The 27,684-nt window shown below is 38.7% G+C and overlaps 1 protein-coding gene across 1 annotated transcript; it reads right to left on the bottom strand.

Moving 5' to 3' along the window:
- Positions 1 to 718: 718 nt before the first annotated feature.
- Positions 719 to 19,690, bottom strand: LOC118587248 (cytochrome P450 2C55). The gene is made up of 9 exons (XM_036193059.1): positions 19,523 to 19,690; positions 18,276 to 18,438; positions 17,951 to 18,100; positions 13,867 to 14,027; positions 10,464 to 10,640; positions 7,500 to 7,641; positions 5,601 to 5,788; positions 2,324 to 2,465; positions 719 to 900 (listed from the first exon to the last, which is right to left on the bottom strand). Exons 1-9 carry the CDS (start codon positions 19,688 to 19,690, stop codon positions 719 to 721), a joined length of 1,473 nt encoding a protein of 490 aa, XP_036048952.1.
- Between the last annotated feature and the right edge of the window lie 7,994 nt (positions 19,691 to 27,684).

The raw sequence follows: 27,684 nt of genomic DNA, 5'->3' as shown, positions 1-27,684 counted from the left end.
GGAGAATCTCAAATGGCTGAAAGACTTTTAAGGAATTGCTCAACATCCTTAGTCATCAGGGAAATGCAAATCAAAACAACTCTGAGATACCATCTTACACCTGTCAGAATAGCTAAGATTAAAAACACTGAGTCAGGGTCACAAAGGATTATAAAGAAATGGCACAGATGGGTCTTCAGGAAAGTATCAGAGCAGCACTTCTTAGACAAATGGTGAAGCCTAAAGCTTTCTGTATGGTGTTGGAGACTGGGAAATGGAGTGGTGAATGGAGCTGAAGAAGGATAGTCATGACACTGAGTATCAGCCAGAAAAGAGAATGTGAAGGTCCAGGCTAAGCCATTTGAATACATGCATTATACACAAACAAGCCTGAAAAATTACCCTTCTGTTAATAACTATTTTTCTTTTTGAACCAAGCAGAGCAGAGATGGCTCTTGGCTGAACTGTTCTGTATTATACTCATAGCATATTAATAATTCAGCATTTATGTCAGTACAGGTCATGGTCAATGCAAGAGTTACAGACTGAAGCGGGTAGTGGGTGAATTTGTGTGATAACTCATGAAGATCTTCTTAAAGAAGGATGCTCATTGGATTGTGGGGGAATAGAAAGATGTGAGGGAATAAAAGAGGGTAGTATCCCTAATAGTGAGAATGAGGTGGACCATGCCTCTGGGAAGAAGTCACAGACACCTGCATAGCATCAGCCAGTCTGTTCTTTAACGAGGAATGAAGCACAGCTGGTATGAAGGTGGTACTCGGCCAAAAGTACTGGCCAATGGGGTAGTGTCAATGTCCTTGGTGTCAACCAATGATTTCAGATTAAAATTCTGCACAGTGGTGGTCAGAAGCAGAAACAGCTCCATGCGAGCCAGGGCCTCTCCCACGCACATCCGCTTTCCTGAAAATCAAAAGCAAACACAGGATTCCCTCCTTACAGTAGGTCATGAATTGCTATAAAGGCAGTCAGTTAAGTATTTGATTCTTAAATGGTGAATGAGTCAAACGCCAAATAACAGAATGAACAGAGATACACACAACACTGGATACAAAAGATGACACAGTATAATGTTGCCTTCCTGCCAAAATCTGAGTTCCCTAAAAAGAAGGGCTCCATCTGTCACATACGAAAATGTGCAATGCAGACCCACATGAAAGTCACAAAAATACATGGCAAAAATGAATGTGACTCTGTGTCAGGAGACCCAGAACACATAATGTGGAGTGAGATTGGACTCCAATGTGGAGGATCATAAGTAAAGGAAACTCTAGAGGCTCTGGAATCACTGCAGAGTGTCTTTTCACATTTCCAAGGTCTTTCTCAACCTGCATTCTTGTCAAGTTCTAGTCTCCTGAGTCTACAGAAAATGACCCCTCCTATACTTCATTTCCTCTGTACAGTTCCCTGCCTCCTCTTCTTTTCTTCTTTCCTCTCTATGAGTCAGCCAACTTTCCTCTATCCTGATAGAATATTCCTGTGGGTATAAAAGAGCGGGATGTGAGCAACTTCCCCTCTGACCTCGCCAGAAACTCAAATTTCCCTCCCTCACAGCACTAATCCAATTGGATTACAGCGCCCTGTTGACTCACCTGCTTCCCTAACTCAGAAGTGAGTCTCTTCAGAGCCCATTAAATTCGTTAGTGCACTTTGGTTCTCAGAGCTGTCTGGGAATGGACTGAGATACTTTTCTCATGCAGGTGAGGAAAGTCTAAATGAGGCTCACTTCCAAGAGGAGCACTTAGGAAAGTTAGAGGTAAATGCAGAAGCAAAATTCAACTGACCTATGTTCTAGTTTTCTCAGTTTAAAACATAGGCTGGCCGGGTGGTTGTGGCGCACGCCTTTAATCCCAGCACTCGGGAGGCAGAGGCAGGCGGATATCTGTGAGTTCGAAGCCAGCCTGGGCTACCAAGTGAGTTCCAGGAGAGGCACAAAGCTACACAGAGAAACCCTGTCTCGAAAAACCAAAAAAAAAAAAAAAAAAAGGCTGATATTCTTAAAGCCCCACTAATGAGGATGTGTGTGCTATGACTGAGGAACATGGAACATGCATGGCCATTAGGAGTGTTACTACTGAAGAGGCACAAAGAGCAAACCGGCCTGTTCCTGAGTACATAATGGATGATCCAATTTATCTCAAAATTGTATTTTGTGGAATCGGGCCTGGTGACACATGTCTCTAGTGCCAAATACTCAGACATCTGGGACAAGAAGATTGAGTTCAGAAGTCCACGGTCAGCCTAGACAACATAGTATAAAAAAATAAAATAAAATAAAAAAGTTTACCTTGTACCTGAAGTACAAATAGAAATAAATTTTATTTACCTGTTGAGAAAGGCATAAAGTAGTCACTCTTCTTAAAGTTCCCTTTCTCATCCAGAAAATGGCCAGGGTCAAATATTTTTGCATTGGGAAATTCTTTGTCATCGTATAGCACAGAAGTCAGTGATGTTATTAAATCCGTGCCCTGAAAATAACAAATAAAAGTAAGTGATAAAGAATTCAATGAGAAGGAGGTCAGGCAAGATGGCTCAGCAGGTAAAGACACTTGCATGCAAGCCTGAAAACTTGAATTTGACCTCAAGATTCAATCCCAGATGACAGGACAGAACTGACTCATGCAAGTGGTCCTCTGACCCCCCACCCACACACACACTCTCTCTCTCTCAATAAATAAGTCTAATTTTAAAAATTAACAATGAAAGAAACAAGGATGCTATCATGGCTTCTTTTCAATACTGTCTTAGATATCTCATTCATGAAATAATACAGTAATAATACTATATCCATCCAAGTTAATCCTAAAAAAATATGAAGGCTGCTGGGGGATGTTTTTCTATATACCGTGAATATACATTTGTTCCCACTGGTTAATAAATAAGCTGCTTTTGCCTATGGCAAGGTACTTAGAGGCAGGCAGGAAATCTAAGGAGAGAGACAGGAAAGAGAAAGGCGGAGTTTGGAGAGATGCCAGCCTGCTGCCCAAGGAGCAACAATGCCAGCAGACCAGTAAAGCCACGATCATGTGACAAAATATAGATTAATAGAAATGTGTAAATTTAAGATATATGAACTAGCTAGCAAGAGGCCTGCCATAGGCTATACAGTTTGTAAATAATATTAAGTCTCAGAGTGATTATTTTATAAGCAGCTAAGGAACTGTGGGGCCTGGTGGGGCCAGAGAAACCTTTCAAATACAGAAAGTATAATAAAGTTTCCAGGAAAAAAAGAGACTATATCTCTACCAGACCTACATGAATTTTAAGGGGATTCTTTAAAGTGAAAGAGATATCAGTTCATAAGAAAAAAACATGAGAATGTATGGAGCTCATGGGTGACAATAAATCACAGATAAATTCAAAAGGTTCTAGCATTGTGAAAGAATGAAACAAAAATCATTCATATCTTTACTATGAAAGACAAAAACAGTCAAAAATCATAACTGTATAAGTATGCTTAAATATAGGCAACATAAGATAAAAATATGGCATCCAAATCAAATTGTGGGGCCACAGCTCAGTGGAACAATACTTGCTGACATGTGGAAGGCCCTGGGTTCAATCCTTAGCACTTCCAAGAAAAGAAAGGGAAGTAGTAAGGACAAATTTTCAAAACATACATGAGCACATGCCCATAGCCTCACACCGAGAGACAGAAACAGGAGAATCGTTCGAACTCAGAAAAACTGGAAACAGTGTCAGCCAAACAGTGAGACACTGACTCAAAAGTTTTAAAATGCACAAAATGTAGGAAGGAAGAGACTATAGATACAGAGTTTCTATTGAGCTATTTTCTGTTTCCTTTATGTTTGTTTGATTGTTTGTTTGTTTATCTCTTTTTAAACTTTAGCAGCATGTTAAGTTGCCATTTCAATATAGCATGATGAAATCGAAATATGTTTTCTTAAACAAGACACAATCTATAGTAGACGCACACACTCAATAAGCAAGAAATCAAAACACACACACACACACTTTTTGAGTTAACCACATTGAAATAAAGAGGATTTTAAAAGAGAGAAGAAATAAAAAGCTATAATTAGACCAGAAAATAAATGATAATTGGAAGACATTGCTTGTCAATGATTACCCTAATTGTAGATGAATTCTCAAATTTAAATACCACACCATAAGAAACTTAATGTTAAAAAAAAAAACCATATTGTTAGCTTACTTCACTTAGAGTGATATATATAAACTGAAAGAGATGCAATAAGATGGTACAGGCAGTGGAATCCAAATAAAGCAGCAGTAGCCATAATTAAATAAAATATATTTTAAGACAAAACCAAAAAAAATGAGACAAAGAAGGTTGCTGTGGGATGTTCTGTATGTCAAATGTGTTGCTCTGATTGGTTAATAAATAAAACACTGATTGGCCAGTAGCCAGGCAGGAAGTATAGGCAGGACAAGCAGAGAAGAGAATTCTGGGAGGTGGAAGGCTGAGGCAGAGAGACCCTGCCAGCAACCACAATGACAAGGGAGATGTAAGGTACCGGTAAGCCATGAGCCACGTGGTAACTTATAGACTAATAGAAATGGGTTAATTTAAGATAGAAGAAGTAGATAACAAGAAGCCTGCTGTGGTCATACAGTTTGTAAGCAATATAAGTCTCTGTGTGTTTACTTGGTTGAGTCTGAGCGGCTGTGGAACTGGTGGGTGAGAAAGATTTGTCCTGACTATGGGCCAGGCAGAAAAATTCTAGGTACAGAAGGTCATTATATAATATAATAGTAAAGTGGTTAATTCAGTCAGAGGAATATATACAATTATATTATATATTATAATATATAAGCATACACCTAGATGATATCATATAACTCTAGTTATATATTGTATGCTATTATATGTAATATGTATCTCCAACATGATGCATGGTACAACCTAGAGCAGCCAAATATAAAAGTTTAACTTATTAAGATTAGAGGAAAACATAGACTCTAATATAGTAAAAGCAGGGGACTTCAGCATATACACCCTTTCAGCGGTGTACACCTCACACAGCTAGTTAACAAAAATAGCAATTTTAAAGAGTTTACACTTTATTCATAAATTCAGAAATCTCTTTCATTCTGGAAAGGGAAAACCTATGTGGAAGCCATTGTTCTGAAAACAAAACAATATTGAGAAAATTAAGGAAAGGTCAGATAAGTTGGGACCATAATCAAATCCACAAATTGAAAGTTTTGGCACATTGAAGCATCAATAATTTATAAATTATTGCATTTAAAATCACCCCAATAAAAAAGTCTCAGATAAGCATTTTGGAAAATCTACAAACTGAGTATTTAACACTTACTTAGAAATATAAACAGAGTCCCAAAAATATTAAAGAAGGCTATATTTGGAAGACACGGGCTAATAAGATATTTCATAAAGGAGTAAGCAGATCTGTGAGTTTGAGGTTAGCCAGAGCTACACAGTGAGATCCCATCAAAAGAGGAGGAAGAGGAAGAGGAGAAGGAGGAGGAAGTCATGAAAGTTATTATTCTTACAGGAGTCCTGAACTTCTCTTGTTTTGTGTTAGTGGAGGATTGAAACCATATTTTGAATTCAGAAACTACAAGATAACTGAAGTGTAGGGTCAAAGGAACAAGCTTACCTTGGGAATTACATAATTTCTGTATCTAACATCACAGGTAGCTGCATGGGGCACATTGTTGGGGATGAGGTTAACATATCTCTGGATCTCGTGCACCATTGCATCTGTGTAAGGCATTCGGGTCCTGTCCTGCATGCAGGGACTCCTGTGTCTGCCAATTACATGATCAATCTCTTCCTGGACTTTAGCTGATAGGACACAATTGAGAAATGGTACATTTGTCATAACAACTCAAGTCTATATGAAGCGTGATAAAGGTATCAGGCCATATTCACACTTAGAAACAGAGAATTGTTATCATACAGAAAACTCTCCCACTATGTAGGCATTATCTGTGCAGACAGGTACACTATGGTACAACGTAATTAATACACAGAAATGATGAGATGTTTCAATATGTAAATGTCTTGTACACATGAATTCTAATAATTAATGTCTTATAGAAAAAAACACAAAACAAAAATTAATTTTATATAAAAATAACAATGATGCTTTAAAATGGAATCCTGGAGCTGGACGGATGTTTTGGTGGTTAAAAGCACTGGCCTGTCCTCCAGAGAACCCACATTTAATTCCTAGTACCCACAGGTGGCCCACAACTGTAACTCCAGTACCAGGAGATCTGATGCCCTCTTCTGGTCCCTGTAGGCACCAAGCATGCACACAGTCCATAGATGCATTTGTAGACTATAGCTGAAGTTTTCCTGTGTCCCACTCAGTCCACAGTCACTCAGACCCAAGTAAACACATAGAAGCTTATATTAATTAAAACTGCTCAGCCATTAGCTCAAGCCTACTACTAACTAGCTCTGACACTTAAACTCAGCCCATTTCTGTTAGTCTATATGTCGCCACATTTTCCATGGCTTTACCTGTGTGCCATTACATGCTGCTCCCTGAACACAGGCTGGTGTCTCCTGACTCAGCCTTCCTCTTCCCAGCATTCTCTTTGCTTATCCTGCCTATACTTCCTGCCTTGCTATTAGCCAATCAGTGTTTTCTTAAACCAGTGTACAAAAGCATTATCCCATAGCATTTCCCCTTTTCTGTTTAATTAAAAAGGAAGGTTTTAACTTTAACATAGTAAAAATACATTTAACAAACAGTTATCAAGTAAGAATTACAGTTACAATATCTAATCTATTTGTATTTGGCAAAATTAAAGAAAATATTCTATCTATATCCTATATTTTTATATCATATCATATCCCCCTTTCTTCTTTTAGAAAGATATTGATTATGACCAATAAAAATTTGTAATTAACAACTTAAACAAAGACAAACATCCATAATCCATACACATAAAATCAATAAATAAAAAATTTTTAATTGAATACTAATATCTGAATGTATATTTCTGCATATGTGAAATTTAGCATCCTTTTTTAATCCTTACATTTTCCAAAATCATTCACTTTGAGACATTCTAAAAGTTTTGTCTGTAGTTTCTGTTCACACTTGTAAATAATAACTATTTCTGTTATTTGATTATACTATTTATGAACAGTTTACAATAGAGATGAATTACACTCCTATGACCACTTCATAAAAAAGATACAAACTCACACACATATACATGCATAACATACACACATACATATATGTTCACACACACATACACATGCAGACACACACAACACAACATATACACAGAGAAGCATATACACTCCAGACAGTACCCAGAGATCTTTTCATTGGATTTGGAGCTTTGGTGTGTGACTACTGCTCACAGTAACTGTACTTTCCTCTCTCATTTTCTCTGTTATCAAAATTAGCCTCAACTTTATCTTACCACATGTGTACAAATGACATCTAATGACACAAAAGCATCAATATTAAAACTTCTTTCAGAGATGTCTAAAGAAGACTAGCTTTGCCTCACACGTGTCAGAGTCATACCTGTGACCTCTGTATGCTTCAGGAGGAGCAAGAGCCCATATCTCAGGGTGGTACTTGTGGTTTCTGACCCAGCTACAAACAAATCAGTCACCGTAGCCAGCAAGCTTTCAGTAGTAAACTCAGAGTGTGGCTTCTTCTTTTCCTAGGAATTTTTATTTGATATTTAGATAGTGACCATTATATTAAATTGCAACAAGTACAAATAATACAAGTTGTTCTACAGATAAGCAAATTTAGAAAGTGAAGGGTGTAGTAAAAATATTACAGCAAGTGCATAATATGGCAGAGAATGTAAATTATCTGATCCAGTCCTCATTTCTATGCCCTTATTTCTTCCTTGCATCAAAATCCAATTTCTCAGACCTTCTTATAGCTATGTTAAGCCATACAAAACATGTCACACTAATAACATAAGAAAAGAACCCACTGATAAACACATTTCTCATTCCTTCTTACTTAAAATATATTATGGCAATGGAGGTGGTACACCTGGAACATGAGTATTTTAACATCTGTATGAGGGCTAGAGAGATGGCTCAGCAGTTAAAAGCACTTGCTGCTCTTCCAGAGAACCTAAGCTCAGTTCCTAGTACCCACATCAGGCTGCTCTGTAAATCCATCTGCAATTCCAGCACCAAAGGATCCAACACTTCTGGCCTCCAAGGTCACCTGTGCGCATGTATACAAACCCATATACAAATACATACACCTATGCATAATTTTAAAAATAATAATAATAAATCTTTAACATCAACATGAATACTCATATATTAAGTATAAGCAGGGCAAATGCCAGGCATGCACCACTGAGCCCAGCAAGAGTTTTTCAAGTGATACAAAATTGAATAAGAGACTGCCAAGTCTCCCTCCACCTATCTCTCTGAAGGAAAGACAGAATGGGTTTAGAACCTAACACACTTGTCTCTTTTTATCCATGTTGTTCTGTTACCAATAAAGACTTGAGAGTCAGATATTGGGATGAAAACCTGATCAATCAAAGAAGCAGCAGAGAAGTGACCAGTTGACCTTCTCTCCATACTTCCCAAACCAAAAGAGGAAGGAAAAAAAAATCCATGAGTCTCCAAGTCCCTTCCTACTCTTTCCTGTGCCTTTCTATCTGTATTCTGGGTCCTCCATTCTTTCTATGGCTAATTCTTGTCAACTAGTTGCTGGCTCCGCCCTCTGCTTCAAGGTTAACTTTATTAAACACAGTCTTGGGGTGTTACAGTGTGATCAAATATCCCACAGCACTTGTCAACTGAGAAATTATTTATATTCATACCAAGTGAGAAGATTGAAAGTATATTGGGTCAGTAATGACAATCCAAAGACACTACCATAAAATCCTTTCTTTCTTTTTTTCTTTCTTTCTTTCTTTCTTTCTTTCTTTCTTTCTTTCTTTCTTCTTCTTTCTTTCTTTCTTTCTTCCTTCCTTTCTTTCTTCCTTCTTTCCTTCCTTCTTTCCTTCTTTCCTTCCTTCTTTTCTTCCTTTTTTTCTTTCTTTTTTTTTCTGGTTTTTTGAGACAAGGTTTTTCTCTGTGTCATTTTGGCTGTTCTGGAACTCACTTGCAGACCAGGCTGGTCTCAAACTCAGAAATCCACCTGCCTCTGCCTCATGAGTGCTGGGATTAAAAGCATGCACCACCATGCCCAGCATCATAAAATTCTTTGAAAGTCCAAACACAGAATTTTCTGAGTGAAGGAAGGACATGGCCATAATTGAAAGAACTCTATCTCAAAGGTTCCCAATAAGTTGACTCTTTCAAGTGACTCTGGAGCAAATGAAAATAAACATCTTGTGGTTCTCTAAACCATAGGGGGAACTGGCTGCTTTGTAGATTTAGGCAAGTACCCCTAAAGGTGCTAATCACAGGGAAGAATATTTTAAAGATGGTAAGTGCAGGTGAAGGTGCAGACAATGTGCAGACTGCACATTGCTATTCTAATATAAATTATTACAGTCATCTTGGCAAATAGTAAGGCATTTCCTCAAAGGAGTAAAAATGAAATGAACATGACTCAGCCATCCCACTCTTCATTATACATTCAAAAATTAATTGAAATTAATAAGTCAAAGAGATGCTTGCTTTCCTGTTATTTCCAGCAGTACCCATTGGAAACAATCAAGGTGCCCATCAATAAACTGGTGGGTTTTTAAAATATGAGATAGATTAAAATTCAAGATGGCTGAGAATAAGCCAAAATTAATGACAATATTATTTCAGAATCTATTTTTCCATAATCCAGACTACCATTCAGCCAGTCCAAAGAAGGGAAAGGCCTTGTAGCTGGTCTTTGAACTCCATTCTCATCTCAGCTATCATTCTACTGAACTCAGTGAGTTCCCCCTGGTAACATAATCATTGTACTCTTGTTTTAAACAAATACCTGACTGAATCAAATCTCTTCATTCTGACACCTATGTGTGCAGAGTACCACAAGGACATCTTTACCTGCTTGTCTGTGCTGAATCATTTCTGGATATACTCAGCTAAAGTTCTTACCTTCCCTCCTTGTCACCACACACATCTGAACCTCTCATCACCTCACTGTACATACCTTAAAATCTCGCTCCTGCTACCTGACTGTAAATACTCAAAGATTAATAACAAACCCAAGTCACCAATGAAGACTGCCAGGTTATGCTCGTTTATCATTCTCCTATATGACCAAGTCCACTTTTTAGTTTAATATTTGATATTTTGTATTTTCTAAGTCATTTATACGTCTAATTTACCTGTAATGTATATTCCCTTTCCTCAAAAAACTTATTAAATGATGCTCATGTATTTTGATTATTTAACAATTCAGTTTTAAATCTTAAATGATGCTAGTCCAATCCATGCCCACAATAGGAACCTAAAGTGCTTACCAAGTGTTTCTTGCCTAAAACTTAGATTTCCTACAGTAAGAATAGAAATGTTTGATGAAATGCAAAATGCAAGCCAACAAATAACATTTTACCTGTTCCATTTTGATCAGGAAACAGTCAATGAAGTCCCGGGGATTATTAATATCCAGTGTTTCATGGTGTTCTTTTACACGTTTCAAAACATAACTTTTTATTTCAGCAAAATTTTTAAGTGCTTTCTTGTGGCTTCCTGGGAGATAATCAAGTAAGACAGGGAAAGCATTGCAGACCTTAAAAATTAATAAAATATATGTTCATTAGGCTGAATGTAGTCACTCAGATCTGTAGACCAGTTACTCAGGAGGCTTATGTGAGTGAATCACCAGAGTCTATGAGTTTGAGAATAATCTAGGTAACATAATGAGATGCCATCTCAAAAAAAGCCCTAAATTATAAACATGTATTAAAGTCATATTCATCATATGCCAAGCAATAGTTAAAAGGTAGAATGAATAAAAAAAGATGGTGGTCATTTGGCGAAGAACATTTAACTAAATATGAAAGAGTCCACTATGTTGACCAAGATTACCAAAGGTGAAAACTGACCACACAGTGGTCAGACTCAGCTGTGACATTTCATGAGAGTGACTCTTCTGCAGATAGATCTTGAAGGACACATGCCAGGCACAGTCTTAAGACAGACATTACGGCTATTTAAAACTGAGATATTCTTTTTATTTCTGTGGTTACTCCAGGTTATATATAAGAGAGTGTCTTTGATATATGATAGGGACTTAAACTCATGGGATCTTTACAATACGGCCAACTATATAAAACCTGCACAGTGACAACTCCAGTTGACCAACATGGATGTGAGAAGTCTCACAAAGTCCCACCCCTAGATGAAGAACCAGAGGCAATTAATGGATGCTAAAAGTGGGAGAATCAGTCTTGTCCAGAGATGAGACCCCTGACAGGCTATCCAGTTCCAAAAGGTCATCTTTAAACATATACAGATATGAGAGTTACATGTATTTATATAATTAAAATAATTATAAATAAATAAAATTATATAAATAAAAATATATATAATAATTAAAGAAGAAGAGGTTATTCATAAAGTTGAGAGGAAGTGGGGGGACATGGAAAGAGCTGGAGACAGAGTGTGTGGGAAATTATGAAAACAGTACTCATCTATGAAATTAAATTCTCAAAATAATAGTAATAATAATAAAATAAATATTTTTTAAAAACTGAGATATCCTTGAGGACTGAGAAGAAAGAACAATCAAATGTCACAGAGCTCACTGGAAGCTGTTGGAATACCTCTGTTCCTTCCACTGGATTTTGCTATGCACCTAAGACTGCTATTAAAAAGAATCTTTTAAAAATTACAGCAGAAAAGCAAACAAAAAAAGCATCAGTCCAGGGTGATGACAAGAGAGTCCAATCAGTAAACACTTGCTGCACAAATTGAGGGTCTAAGTCAGTTCTCAGAATTCATGTGAAGAAGCCGGGATTGCCCATGCTTGTAATCCCAGAGACAGGGAGGCAGAAACAGGCAGATCTTTGGAGCTCAGTGGCCAGCTGGTCTACCCTGTAGGTGAGCTTCAGGCCAGGGGTAGACTCTGTCCCTAAAACAAGGTAGAGATCCTAAGGAAGCTTGTCCTCCAAACTCCATATCCATGCATACATACACGTATGTATATGTACCACATACATGTACACAAAAACACAAAAACAAAATAACTTTAAAATTTGACAAAGTCGGGCTGGAGAGATGGCTCAGAGGTTAAGATCACCGACTACTCTTCCAGAGGTCCTGAGTTCAATTCCCAGCAACCACATGATGGTGCACAAGCATTTGTAGTGAGATCTGGTTCCCCCTTCTGGCCTGCAGGGACACATGCAGGCAGAACACTGTATATATAATAAATAAAATAAATAAAAAATAAAATATGATAAAGTGCCAGGGGTGGGGCACTCTTTTAATCCCTGCAGTCAGGAAGCAGAGACTAGCAGATCTCTGTGAGATTGAGGCCAGCCTGGTCTACAGAACTAGTTCCAGGAGAACCCAGGCTACATAGAGAAACCCTGTCTCAAGAAACCAAAGTAAAATGAAATAAAATATGATAAAGCAAAACTATTTCTCTATTTCTTTTTCTTTCTTTTTTTGGTTTTTTTCAAGACAGGGTTTCTCTGTGTAGCTTTGCGCCTTTCCTGGAACTCGCTTTGGAGACCAGGCTGGCCTCAAACTCACAGAGATCTGCCTGCCTCTGCCTCCTGAGTGCTGGGATTAAAGGCGTGGCCATAAAGAAAAAGAGCAGCACAGGAGATGGAGGAAGAAGAATGACACACTAAAGTGACTTCTTTCTGAATTCTTGAAGCTTGGAGATAGAGTGTGTCAGGAGCCACAGGTCAAATGAACACGTGGACTGTTATCTTTCCCACAGTTTGTGCTGATATGGAGCCTATGTTGAACACGAAGCTAAGCCCACAAGAGCCTTCTTTACTTCAATAGCTTCCTTTCTTTTTTTTTTTTTTGCACGGCAGAGGCCTCTGCTGACTGCAGTTAGCCATACAGTCTGCGATCTCTGTTGGCTCTCTCACCCTTTTGAGACTTTGTCTTCTTGAGAGTTGGAGAGTCAGTGCCAGAAAGTCCTAAATCCTGCCTGGAAGATAACTGCATGGCTGCACACAAACAGCTCAACACAGAGAGTATAAACATTTACTCATAAAATGCTGAGTTGGGTTTCTTAATGTTGAGCTATTCACAAGAACTAAGAAATGGGACCAGCTTAGATACCCATGCAGGTTCGATTCCTAGTACCCACATGGTGATTCATAAAGTTCTGTTAACACTAGTTTGGGGGGATCTGATGCCCTCTTCTGGCCTCTGTGGGGACCAGGCAAGTATGTGATGCATAGAAAGGTATGTGGGCACAATCCATATACATTTAAAAAAAGAAGAAAAAAAGGAGCGTATAAAGGCTTTGTGGTATTTTGTCTGCCCTTGTCCCACCTCTCTCCTTGGCTTGACAGAGGCCTTGACAATGGCACCTTGTAAGTAGCAGAAAAAAATAAAAAGTGGAGGGTGAGGATTTAGCTCAGTGGTAGAGCACTTGCCTAGCAAGCGCAAGGCCCTGGGTTATGTCCTCAGATCTAAAAAAAAAAGTAAAAAGTAGCCTTTGTGGCTTCCTTTTGTTATTGTTGTGTTGAGGATCAAATCTAGAGCCTTGTGCACACTACACAAGCTTCCTACACTAGGATTTCTCTTCAGCCTCTCCCTTTATTTCTCCTTCACCTACTTTAGCCCTCCTGAATAACTAAGGTGGGGGGAGGAGGTGAGGTGGGGGAAGGGTAACAGAAACTGATTCTGCTTCCCAACAAAATTCTTTATACTAAGCTTTGAGGTGAATGCCTAGAAATTAGACACATTGAACTAAAATGAAAGTTGTAATTTGTTAGAGAAATAAAGATAAATGATTTGTTGTGAAGAAAACATCTTTGTCTCACCTGCATCCACGGGGAGTTAAAAATTTTAAAGTTTTCATTTAATTTCTCCATCAAGTTAAGAAAATTCTCATCTTTATAATCAAAACGATTGTGGAAAATAACTGAGCAGATCACATTGGAGGGAGCACAGCTCAGGATGAAGGTGGGATCACAGGGTGAGCCTGGAGAGTTGGAAACATTTTAAAATACCATTGAAACATACATGTAAAGTCTTTACTTTTGGACTAAAAAAAAACAAAACAAAACAAAAAAACAAGAATAATTTTAGAATCTCTAAGGAAGTATTGACACAAAAGTTAGCATATTTGCAAGAACTTCCATACACTTCCAATTAGCATATTACTTCTTTTGTTAAATCCTAGCTTGCTTAACAATCATTAGCTAAATCTTTAACATCTGCTCCCTGTGGAAACATCACTCTTTGAGTACACATTCTAAATTAAGTTCTAAGAAAACACATGACTACTTTTAAAAACACATAAAAATTCAAGTTTTCAGTGTAGAATTTCATCTCTCTTTGAAGTTCCTACACAATTAAGGAAGGAAACACCAATCCAGAAACATTTTCTATCCAAGGAAGTTGTGTCCACAGCCAGCAAGCAGAGAAGAAGGCCAAGGAGAAAAAGATTACCGGAAGTTCATGTGTTCATCAGAACAAATTTAAATAAGCAGAAATACTCATATCAAACAAAAGCCAACCACCGATTCTCAGAGATTTGTTTGCCTAAAATAAAAGTGAAATTAAAAAGTAAATTTCAAATGTAAATCCAAATGGGTCAAACACAGAGTTTACATTATTAAATGAAACCCTTTTATTTCTTTGTTTCAATATTGAAAAAGAAAATATATAGTTTTGTTTTTGTTTTTGTTTTTGGAAATAGTGTTCCTAGTCACCAGGTATATCAGTTTAATTTATTTAGATAAAGTTTACCATCTACTGGAATCCTGGACTATTACCCTATATAGCCATCAACAGAGTGTATGCTTTTTTAAAACTTGTTAATCATTTAAGTCAGTTTGGGCAGAAGAAATATTGATTTTACACTGGCATATTTAAATACAATGCTGACCATTCAGTCAGTGTCATGTAGCAATCTGTAATCCCTGCCCCTCAAAACAAGAGAACGGCAAGCTTGAGGACAACCTGGACTGCAGAGTGAGATGCCATCTCAAAATCAGTTTTTAATTGAATCACCAATAAGCTTTATGTGTAAGAGTCCTCAAATTCGCACCATAGAGGTCATGAAATGTACATAATGAATGAAAAATATGTAAAGAAAGGAGATGGAATTCAAAACTATAGAAACCTGTATAATTAACAGATGTAAAGTCAGACTCCCTTTCAGGTAAAACACCAAGATATTCAGCTTTTTACTAAAAATAAATAAATTAAATAAAGGAGAGAAGGAGGGAAGAAAGGAAGGAAAGAGAAGAAAAGGGGAAAACTCTTACTTTGTCTTGGAAGATAAGAAATAATTTAAATTTAAATTATTAATTTAAGTCAAGCATGATGGCATACACCTTTATTCCCTGCACTCCAGAGACAAAGCAGGCAGATCTCTATGAGTTTGAGGCCAGCCTGGTTTACATACTGAGTTCTAGGACAGGTAGATATAGGATGAGACCCTTTCTTGAAAAAAAAAAAAAAAAAGATTTGTGTGTGACATTTTAGACTGAAAAAAAAAATCTAATTTCTGGTGCTGGAGAGTGGCCTCAGCAGTTAAGAGCACTGACTACTCTTCCAGAGGACATGGAGGCTCACAACCATAAGCAACTCTAGTTCCAGAGGATCCATGTCCTCTTCTGGCCTCTGGGGCATGGCACGCATGTGGTACACAGACATTCATATAGGCAAGACACCCATATACATAAAGTAAAACTGAAAATAAATAAATCTCAATAAATTTTTGAGCTGATTTCTAATCTCTTCTTACATTTAGGAAAGATAATTAAAATTCCAAGTAACTTGGAATACAAGCTGAAAAACCAAATTCACCTTGACAAGCATTTCATGAGTAGAGCTAGCTAGCATCAGGGTTAAATAGTTATCATAAAAGTTCCATGCCAAAATTCTAGTGGTTTAAGATGCACCCATAACTTCCTTTTTATTCAGATATAGTGAGGACAGCAAATCAGATGAGAGCCATAAGATAGACTGGTGGTTACAGTGCCCAAGAGCAGACAAACCACCTCACACAGGGTCACTCAGGGACAGCATCGGGGTTGGTCTGCAGAAGAGGTCAGAGAGGTCAGAAAACCACATTATTGTAGAGGGCAAAAAGGCCTTGTGCACACAGATAAGCACTGGGGAAACCAGGAAAGTTCAACACACAGCTTACCTTTTCATTGGAATGAGGTGTATAGCTGCTCTTCCTGGGATGCCAGGAAGAATGTAGTTTTACAACCTGGAGATCCTTTTCTGTCTGATGAGACAGGCTCTGTTCTCCCAGAATTTATGTTTTTACTTATCCCAGACCTTTTCCCCTAAATCTTGAGCATTGTTTTCAGACCATAAAACCCACTCTCAATTGAGTGATACCATATGTGCTTTACAACAGCCTAAGTGACTTCTATGTTATCTTAAGGCCAGGCCAATCCTGACACGAACAGCATTATGTTTACCTCAATCAATCTCCCTAGACCCTAAATCTTGGGCTCTGTCTCTGAGTCAACAGTATCCATTCTTGTGAAAGAAGCTAGAAGTACTTTGTAAGGAATCTCAATGTAAGTTGTTGTGCACTTGGGACTGAGTTAATTGTTATTCGAATACTTATTTCCAAAATTGTGCTGTGCTTAAATATGGCTAATATAAACTGATCTAGGCCAGACTCTAGAAGTCTTGGTCTAGAGCTAGTTACAATAAAATTGGACTGAGCCAAATTTCGCTCTAGTGGATTGGTTTTGTTTGTTTGTTTGTTTTGTTTTTTTCCTGCCCCCTGTAAAGCCTGCAGGGCATTAGGACATCCACAGGAGGAAGGCATGGAGCAGGGTGGGAACACTGAGTGAGCCTCATTGATAGAGTAGTCCCAGAGGCATCTGAACCATAAGGATGCTCTTAGGGATCCCATACTGTGCTTTGGGGTCACCTGGGGCAAAGAAAACTCAGTATTGTCATTTGAGAATTTGATAAAGGAAACATTTGGAGAGTGGGCTATGATTAGACTCCTTTAAAAGTCAAAGGCATGTTTTCTATGACTAGGAAATAGCTAAGCCTGGGAGTAGAGGTCCCTCTCTAGATCTGGAAGGCATCTGTGAATCAAAGGTTGTAAAATATAGAAAAATAAAACATGGCTAACAAGCAAATAACAAAGGATAGACTTTAAACTAACTTACAATTAGGGGAAAGTAGGGTAGAGTTGACAGTAGTTGAAATAGGTTAAATAAATAATTTCATGCATGTTACATATTAGCAGAATTCCATCACAGCACACATTTACACAAGAGATATGAAATAGCATAGCAAACATTGATTAACATCAAGTAACCACTGATAGTTTTTAAATAGTTTTTAAACAGCCCTTTGTTTACAGAGTAAATGCAAATGATGAAAGTAGCACTCAAAGATGCCTAAGTAAAAAAAAATTTAAAATGCCATAAATATCATTATTGATAGAAGTTGCAGGCATGGGTCTTGAGGCAAATCTGTGTCACTAATGCTGACCAATCAGTTATGAACCGCCTCAATGACAAAACATGTCACTTCCTCATATTTCATGAAAATATGATGGGCTCATTCATACCATGTACACTTGACAAATAGTCTCCAAGAAAATATTCTAAATAATAAAGTCATAATTACACTTATAGCAAAATATTACCCCGTGTGAATTCTTTTATGAAGCTCAAAACTTTCTGACTTCATGATGTTCAAGTTTGAAAACAACCTGGAGCAGAATGGGATTAGATGAGTATTATGACCACGCTGTATGCACAGTCAGTGTGTACAGACAGAAGGACAGATAAGCAAAGCTCTGTCTTTGGGCATTAGCGTGAGAGCTAACAACCACTGTCCAGGAGGAGTTGGCTACCGCAGCAGCGTTGAAAGGAGCGTCAATAAACAAGCGCCAGGTAAACAGGTACGCACCATTTGTTTTTCTTAACTCTTCCACAAGGCACCGTGCTTCCTCTTGAATGCGATCCTCGATGCTCCTCTTCCCCATCCCAAAATTCCTCAAAGTCATAAGTGAGAAGCGCCGGAGCTCCTTCCACGTTGTCCCATTACTGAAAACAACTCCTACCAGAACAGGAAATGGAAACTAGAAGGGAGACCCCAGATGAGGAAGAGGAACTGGCCTCTGACTGCCACTTGACTCTCTGCCTAAGGAGCTTTTCCTATCCCATCGCCATCATCCCTGCCCAGCATACACATGTATGAACATGCATGCACATAGGTGCACATGCACACTTACCAAGGCCATTATTCATTCTTTCGACAACTGGGAAGCTACCCCTTCCTGAAAACTCCTCTCCAAGGTCATCCAGAACTTCCTTCACTGCTTCATATCCATGTACAACCACAGAAGGCTTCTTGCCAAAATACAGAGTGAACACAGGGCCATAGACTTTTGAGAACTGGAAATAAAAAAGAAAATGTATATAGCAGCAGAAGAATCTAGAAGATCTAGGCTGGTATTAGCATCTTACTCTCCACATTTGTAGTTTGCCAACCTCAACTTCAAATTCAGTTGGATTCAATAAGTAAAAAGCTGTTTGTTACCGTTTTCAAGAATAACCAAGTCTAATTTATCAGGCAAATAATGTGCCAATTATGAGAAGTGTGACACTTTGAAATAAGTTTATCTGTGGGTTTACAGATAAAGAGAGCGACGCTGAAAAAATTTCAAATTCATTTTAGTTTTCCATGGGTAAAAACTCAAGACTCAAGATTTGACCCCTGCTCAGTGGATCTCTTATACTTGAGCAAAACTAACCAGTTCCCAGTGTCCACAATGAAACAAATGCTCAACTATGAAGGACATCACTTCAGGACTCTGCTGGGCTCTTCCCACGGGGTCTGACTCAGTCACCCTGTGATAAATACTGGAAGCCTACCATCTTAAAACTCTCCCTAGAAGTATGATGCCAGGAGGTTTGTAATCCTGGTATTACTGACTGAGGGACCAATAGCAATAGTGTCTGCAGATGTGGTATCCCAGAGGACAAGTTCTTCCATGTTGCTCGTTCATAGGTCACAGCAGCTTTGCACAGAGTCCAGACACGCTGATGTCCCCACTGGACCTCACTAGTTCTGTCATGCATGTATGTTTAGTGTTAACTCGGATTTCTTTGGTATCAGACATAACTCGTTTCTTTGAAGAAATTAAATTATACGTAGATGGCTTCTCCAGTAAATGCTCAAAACAATTCCATTACCTTTTATCTCATACAAAAAGTCATAGCTTAGGATCATGAAACAGAGAAAAAGTACCTCTTCTCTGTTACATGGACTTTATCTTACAATGTAAAAATTTCTATTCTGGACAATACATTATCTCATTTAATCATTTCTGACAATGACAAACCAAATACGATAAATCACAGGGCTCAATTGCCTTATAGTAACATAGTTTAACCATCTGCCCCCAGCAATGTATTTATTTAACAGCGGAGAGTAATTGTTGCTCTCCAGACACTGTGGAGCAGGAAGCATACTTACATTGGTAAAGGATTTGCTGATGTCCTTCACATCCACCTGCAGGATGTTTCCAATAACCGGGAGAGGGGTGGGGCCAGGAGGGAGCTTCCCTCTCCCAGAGCTCTGTCTCCAGAGTGAGAGGAGAAGCAGACAGGAGACAGTGAACACCAGCACCAGGACTGGCTCCATGGCAGCCTTCTCTTCTTGGGGAGACACCTGTGAGCTTGCAGTCCAGAGCTTTTATAATGCTAGCTGCTAACTCAACATGTGCCTCTGAGGCGTAAGTGACCAATCAGCGAGGTGCACTTTTATCTCTCTTCTTAGTGGACTCTGGCCTGTTGAAAAACACAAAAGTTGCTCTTTACAATCTCACTGCCCTCCCTTCCCCACCTCGCCCAAGCTGTTGTAACTAGTCTGGAGTTGAACTTGGTCCAGGTGCTGTTGTGGGTTTTTTTATTGTTGTTGTTGTGCTTTGTGTTGGGGGGAGGGGCATGTTTCAATACCCTAGGTAGTTCCATTTGCAGCCTGAAGCATGAATTGAGGTGCAATGAAATAAATATGTGTATTCACATATGCATCTGGGTATGCACGCATGTGTGTGCATATGCATGTGTATATAGAGGCCAGAGGTTGACTTCTTGTGTCTTCTTCAATTATATTTTTTCTTTTTCTTTTTTTGAGACCAGATTCCTCACTGAACCTGGAGATCATCAGTTTGGCCAGTGAGCTTCAGGGGACCCTCTTGTCTCTGTCCCGACCCAGCACTGAAGTTATAGCCATGTACTACAGAGCCCAAATTTAAATGGGTGTTGAGGGAACTGAATTCAAGTCCTCATGCTTGCACAGTGGATACTTTACTGAGTCGTTTCTCCAGAACCCGAAGTAAATTATTTGTGCAAAAATCATTCCAGCTTCTAGACTGGGAACCAGTTGGGAATTTAGGATGTTCAGCCAGGGATGCTTCTCATACATTAGGATACTCTCCTTGAGACTGAAAATCTTATGCAAGATTTCAGCATTCTGTGGCAACATGAGAGTTGCTTAAAGAGAAAATGTCTATCATAACTCAGATAGATGTCTTTGATTTGGGGGAGTCCTTTTCCCCCCAGAATATCGTCTTAGGCTGTCCACAAATCCAATATCCTACTGCCTCTGATTCCTGTGTGGGCCACCACCTGGAAAATGTGCACATTTTAACTGACCCAACATGTATCAAGTAATTAACTAAGTAAATTATGCATATTTTACCATTAAATGCCCTTTTACAAACACTTAGAGCAGGGATTTTTATTTCTAATTGTTTTTTTAATGGATAAAGGAAGTCTGAGAACATAGCAGACCTATCTTGCTCCTCATACATGGGAGAACTGAGCTTTGAGATAAGAGCTGTCAAACATTGTGGTGTCCTGTGGCTTACACTGAGGCTATCCAGAGGGCAATATAAAACCAACCCCACAACCTCTAATTATCCTGATTTGGTTCCTAAGACAACAGGCTTCACACTAAATAGAAGCTCTTGTTTGACTCAGGTGCGCTCAGGGAAAAAAACAAAAACTGAACAAGTCTCACCTCTGCAGAGATGAAGAAAGGAGAGTTCTGTAATGCCCTCCCAGGTATCTTTGAAAGGATTTTGACAGTTCGGTTCTGAGTTTCCACACTAGCCGTATCCCCTTGGATTCTCTCGATTACCTTTGCCTAAGGAAAAATTCTTTTTTTTTTTTTTTTTTTTTTTTTCCGGTGCTTATGAAGCTGGGCCTTAGAGATTCACACAAACTAAGGCTGGCAGAGCTAAGACAGGAAACCATGTCCCCTGAACTTTGCACTCATCTGTCCAGGCTTTGATTCAGCTGGGTTCACCATGAACCATGATTCAGCATTACAAGACTTTCACATAAACATTCATTTAGTTAACAATTACAGCTCCTGTGTGTTAAAATGAGTTTTGTTTTTTTTTTAAGACGAGTATATAACACTTATTGCTTGAGTGAATGCAGGGCTTGATGAATTCTTTATCCAAGGAAAAGAGAAGCAGCCATATGCTGCCTGACTCACATCACCCTAAAATCTAATGGCTGTGGACCACAGTCAGTTCTCTTTAGAAAAATAATGTTTTTCTTACAGCAGTCCTTACCACAAGCCTGTACTATGTAGTTTGGACATTGAACCTCTTTAACTGTGAGCTAAAAGAAATTCTCTTTCCTTCATAAGTAGCTGCTCTGTTTTCATTTCTGCTGCTGTGGTAATATACCCTGACCAAAAGCATTTTAGGAGAGAAGGGATTTATTTCAGCATACAGTTCCAGTTTACAGTCCACCCTAGTGGGTAAGTCAAGGCAGTCAAACCACGTTCACAGTCAAGAGCAGAGAGAGACGATGCACACACTCGCTTGTGTGCACTCAGCTTGATTTCTCCACCTACCTTAGGATGGTCCTACCCACAGTGGACTGGATCTTCCCATATCAATTAACTCACTTTAAACAGTCCCCCACAGAAACGTCCACAGGCCAACCCCACGGACACAATTCCTCACTGAGACTCTCTTCCCAGATGATTCTAAATTGTAGCAAGTTAACAAAGCTAACCATCACAGTAGCCTATATCAGGTAGTTCTTTATAGTAATGAAAAGGTAATATTAATTCACTTTATAACTAACTCACAATTTTTCTATGATATTATTACTGACACTCATTTATAGTATAAAGCTATTTTGAATATTGTTAATATATACATTCCTGTGCATTTTGGGGGTACTACAATGAATAGCATTTGTGTTTAGCATGCACCTATTAGTAGAATTTTTAAGTATGTATGCACTCACTCTAAGTAAATTTTTCCAAAGAATGATTCAAATGTTTGTCTTCATTTACAACTGTACTATGAATACCAGTTGTTACAATTTATTGACATATGTAGTAAAATCTTTTAATCATTATTTTAACTATTCTAACAAATTATATCTCACTGAAGTTTTTAGTGATTTATTTATTTTTATTTTATGGGCTTTTGTGTTTTGCTTACATATATATCCACGTGATGTTGTCAGATCTCCTGGAACTCGAGCTACAGACAGTTGTGAGCTGCCATGTGTGTGTTGGGAATTGAATCCAGATCCTCTGGAAAAGCAGCCACTGCTCTTAACATCTGAGCCATCTCTCCAGCCCTTCTATGAAGTTTTCATTTAAATTACCATAAAGGAGGGCTACTGATTTTTTTTATTTGATCTTGTATCCTGCTATGTTGGTGAAGGTTTTTATTAGCTGTATCAGTTCCTTGGTTGAATTTTGGGGGTCACTCATGTATATTATCATGTCATCTGCAAATAGGGAAAGCTTGACTTCTTCCTTTCCAATTTGTATCCCCTTAGTCTCCTTATGTTGTCTTATAACTCTGGCTAGAACTTCAAGTACTATATTGAATAAGTGTGGGGAGAGGGCACAGCCTTGCCTTGTTCCTGATTTTAGTGGTATTGCTTTGAGTTTCTCTCCAATTAATTTGATGTTGGCAGTTGGCTTGCTGTAGATTGCCTTTATTATGTTTAGGTATGTTCCCTGTATTCCTGATCGCTCCAAGAACTTTATCATGAAGGGGTGTTGGATTTTGTCAAATGCCTTTTCTGCATCTAGTGAGATGATCATGTGGTTTTTTTTCTTTGAGTTTGTTTATATGGTGTATTACATTGAGGGACTTTCGTATATTGAACCACCCTTGCATCCCTGGGATAAAGCCTACTTGATCATGGTGAATAATTGTTTTGATGTGTTCTTGGAGTCTGTTTGCCAGTATTTTATTGAGTATTTTTGCATCAATGTTCATGAGGGAGATCAGTCTGTAGTTCTCTTTCTTTGTTGCATCTTTGTTTGGTTTAGGAATCAGGGTAATTGTAGCCACAGAGAAGGAGTTTGGTAATATTCCTTCTGCTTCTATTGTGTGGAACAATTTAAAGAGTATTGGTATTAAGTCTTCTTTGAAGATCTGGTAGAATTCTACAGTGAAACCATCTGGTACTGGGCTTTTTTTGGTTGGGAGACTTTTAATGACTGATTCTATTTCCTTAGGGGTTATTGGACTATTAAAATGGTTTATCTGGTAACAGGCTGAGAAGGAAATCAGAGATACATCACCCTTTACAATAGCCACAAATGATATAAAATACCTTGGGGTTACTCTAACTAATCATGTGAAGGACCTATATGACAAGAATTTAAGTCCCTGAAAAAAGAAATTGAAGAAGATGTCAGAAAATGGAAAGACCTCCCATGCTCATGGATAGGCAGGATTAACATAGTAAAAATGGCGATCTTACCAAAAGCAATCTACAGATTCAACACAGTCCCCATCAAATTGCCAACACAATTCTTCACAGATCTGGAAAGAATAATACTCAACTTCATATGGAAAAACAAAAAACCCAGGATAGCCAAAAGAATCCTGTACAATAAAACAACCTCTGGAGGCATCACGATCCCCAACCTCAAGCTCTACTATAGAGCTACCATAATAAAAACAGCTTGGTACTGACATAAAAACTGACATGTGGACCAATGGAATCAAATTGAAGACGCTGACTTAACCCACACACCTATGAACAGATAATTTTTGACAAGGAAGCCAAAAATATGCAATGGAAAAAAGAAAGCATCTTCAACAAATGGTGCTGGCATAACTGGATGTCAATGTGTAGAAGGCTGCAAATAGATCCATATCTGTCACCATGCACAAAACTTAAGTCCAAGTGGATCAAAGACCTCAACATAAATCCAGTTACTCTGAACCTGATAGAAGAGAAAGTAGTACTCTTGAATGCATTGGCACTGGAGATCACTTTCTAAATATAACACCAGTAGCACAGACACTGAGAGAAACAATCAATCAATAGGACCTGTTGAAACTGAGAAGTTTTGTAGAGCAAAGGGCATGGTCAACAAGACAAAGTGACAGCCTACAGAATGGGAAAAGGTCTTCACCAACCCCACATCTGACAGAGGGCTGATATCCAGAAAATATATAGAACACAAGAAATTAGACATCAAAATGCCCAACAGTCCAATTAAGAAATGGGCTATAGAACTAAACAGAGAATTCTCAACAGAGGAAGCACAAATGGCTGAGAGACATTTAAGGAATTGCTCAACAGCTCTAATTATCGGGAAATGCAAATCAAAACGACCCTGAGATACCACCTTACACCTGTCAGAATGGCTAAGATCAAAAACACTGAAGACAGTTTATGCTGGAGAGGATGTGGAGCAAGGGGAACTCTCCTCCACTGCTGGTGGGAATGCAAGCTTGTACAGCCACTTTGGAAATCAATACGGTGCTTCCTTAGAAAATTGGGTATCCATCTCCCCCAAGACCCAGCTGTAGCACTCTTGGGCATTTACCCAAGGAATACTCAATCATACCCGAAGGGCATTTGCTCAGCTATGTTTGTATCAGCTTTGTTTGTAATAGCCAGAACCTGGAAACAACCTAGATGCCCTTCAACTGAAGAATGGATAAAGAAAATATGGTACATATACACAATGGAGTACTACTCAGCAGAGACAAACAATGACATCATGAGGTTTGCAGGCAAATGGATGGATCTAGAAAAAATCATCCTGAGTGAGGTAACCCAGACTCAGAAGGACAAACACGGTATGTACTCACTCATAGGAGGATACTATATGTAAAACAAAGATGACTATACTCCAGGGAGGCTACCTAGAAAACAGGACCCTAGGAAAGACCCAAGGATCACCCAATGACAGAGAAATGGATGAGATCTACATGAACAACCTGGATGACAGTGGGAGTAATGAAGGGCAAGATTTGAGGGAAAGAAAGCTTAGGGGAGCAGGAGATCCCAGCTGGATCAAGAACAGAAAGGGAGAATGAGGAATAACAGACCATGATAAATGAAGACCACATGAGAACAGGAATAGGCGGAGTGCTCGAGAGGTCCCCAGAAATCCACAATGATATATCCTCTGTAGACTGCTGGCAATGGTCAAGAGAAAGCCTGATATGACCTCGTCTGGTGATCAGATGACTAAACACCCTAACAGTTGTCTTGGAACTCTCATCCAATAACTGATGGAAGTGGATGCAGAGATCCTCAGCCAGGCCCCAGATGGAGTTCCAGGTGGCCAGCTGTCAAGAAAGAGGAGGGTCTGCAAGAGCATGAATTATTGAATCCAAGATTGCAAAAAGCACATGGACAAATAGCCAAACGAATGGAAGCACATGAATTATGAACCAAAGGCTGTGGAGCCCCCAGCTGGATCAGGCCCTCTGGATAAGTGAGACAATTGAATAGCTTGATCTGTTTGGGAGGCACCCAGTCTGTGGGACCAGGATCTGTCCTTAGTGCATGAGCTGGCTGTTTGGAACCTTGGGCTTACACAGGGACACATGCTCAGCCTGGAAGGAGGGGACTGGACCTGCCTGTACTGATTCCACCAGGTTTAAATGAATCCCCAGGGGAGTCTTGGCCCTGCAGGACATGGGAATGGAGGGGGTGGATGGGGGAAGGTTGGGGTGGGGGCAGGAGCGGGGAGGACAGGGGAACCCATGGCTAATGTATAAAATTAAAACACAAATATAATAATAATAATAATAATAATAATAATAATAAAGAAATAAAATAAATAAATAAATTACCATAAAGAATATTGGTGCTAAACACATTTTCAAATGTCCTTTGCCAATATCAACCCTTCTTATGAAAGACTATTTTGTATATAAATATAAGCTCCATTTTTAACAATCATAAGCATACGAATATATGCTTAGTTTATAAAGACAATTGTTACATTCAGAACCATGGAAAATAAATTACCAAATTATTTCTAAAGATCTGTAATACTGTAGTATATATTTCCTAAAACCAAGGAGATTTTTCTAAGCAACATTAGTCAAATCATCATGGATAGGAAATAACATTGGTAATTCTTCCTTCTTAATGGTGTTCTACCAGTAAGTCCCAAAGATATTTACCACATCCCACTGAAAACTCAGTTCAGAATCCATCATCATGTTACAAAGGTTATCATACCACAAGAGTTAAATCAATCCTTCCCTAACTTCTGTGACTTTGATACTCACTGACAGAATATTCCCAAAGTTTATAAAATGCCCTTTGATTTGAGCTTATTTGATGTTTCAGATTGATTTTAAGTGTTTCTGGTAGAAAGGTCACAAAATGTGTTCTTTGTTTTTCTAGACGACAAGCCATTTAGACCTATTTCATAATAAATAGTGACTTCCAAGGTACTGGAAAGTGCTATGTACACTTCTAAAGGAGAAAAGGAATCATCAGTCTTACCCAGCTGGGACCCCTGAAAGATACAGTGTTAATCATTCTGGCAAGATATATCCAGTGGGTAAATAATGGCACAAATATCATGAGAATAACCACTTTCTGTTCAGATCCACAACCTAAAACCTTGTATCTGGTACTATTATTTGGACAAGAACCTGTAGTTAGAACATAGATACAGGGGAGAACCCACTACTATTATTATGATAAATAGGTATAGAATTAAACTGACTCTTTTTTATATTCTCTTTTTTTAGTAATTAATCAATCAATATTATTTTCTCAGCCTGATTACAGTTTCCCCTCCCTCTTTCCTCTCCTCCTAGTCTCTCCCTTCAAGCTCCCACCCTTCACTCTCATCCACTCCCTCTCCCTTCCCTTCAGAAAACTGCAGGCCTCCCATGCACATTAGCCAGCCATGGGATATCAAATTGCAGCAAGACTAGACACCTCCTCTCCTATTAAGGCTGGACAAGGCAATCCAGGAAGAGGAAAGGGTCCCAAGAGCATGCAACAGAATCAGAGATAGCTCCCACTCCCTCTGCCAGGAGTCCCACAAGAAGACCAAGCCACACAACTGCAACACATTTGCAGAGGGCCTAGATCTCTAGGGAAAATTCTCTGATTGTTGGTTCAGTGTAGTTGGAGAGCTTCTCTCCAGCCCCCCGCCAAGCCCTATTAGTCCAACAACCCACTTATAAAATAAACACACAGACATTTATATTATTTAAACTGCTTGGCCATTAGCTCAGGCCTACCATTGTCTAGCTCTTAGTCTTATATTTAGCCCATTTCTATTAATCTATACTTTGCCACGTGGCTCATGGCTTACCAGTACCTTGTGTCTTTTCTCTCATGGCGGTGGCTGGCAGCATCTCCCCT

The sequence above is a fragment of the Onychomys torridus genome, chromosome 1 (genome assembly GCF_903995425.1).
Source record: "Onychomys torridus chromosome 1, mOncTor1.1, whole genome shotgun sequence".
NCBI classification, from domain to species: Eukaryota; Metazoa; Chordata; class Mammalia; order Rodentia; family Cricetidae; genus Onychomys; species Onychomys torridus.
This window is presented reverse-complemented; position numbering and strand designations above follow the sequence as displayed.

Coding starts and splice junctions, on each gene's coding strand:
- LOC118587248 (XM_036193059.1), bottom strand. CDS start 19,690: ATGGAGCCAGTCCTGGTGCTGGTGTTCACTGTCTCCTGTCTGCTTCTC. Junction 10,641..13,866: donor TTAACTCCCCGTGGATGCAG/GTGAGACAAAGA, acceptor TTAATTTTTAAG/GTCTGCAATGCTTTCCCTGT. Junction 5,789..7,499: donor GAAGCATACAGAGGTCACAG/GTATGACTCTGA, acceptor GTGTCCTATCAG/CTAAAGTCCAGGAAGAGATT.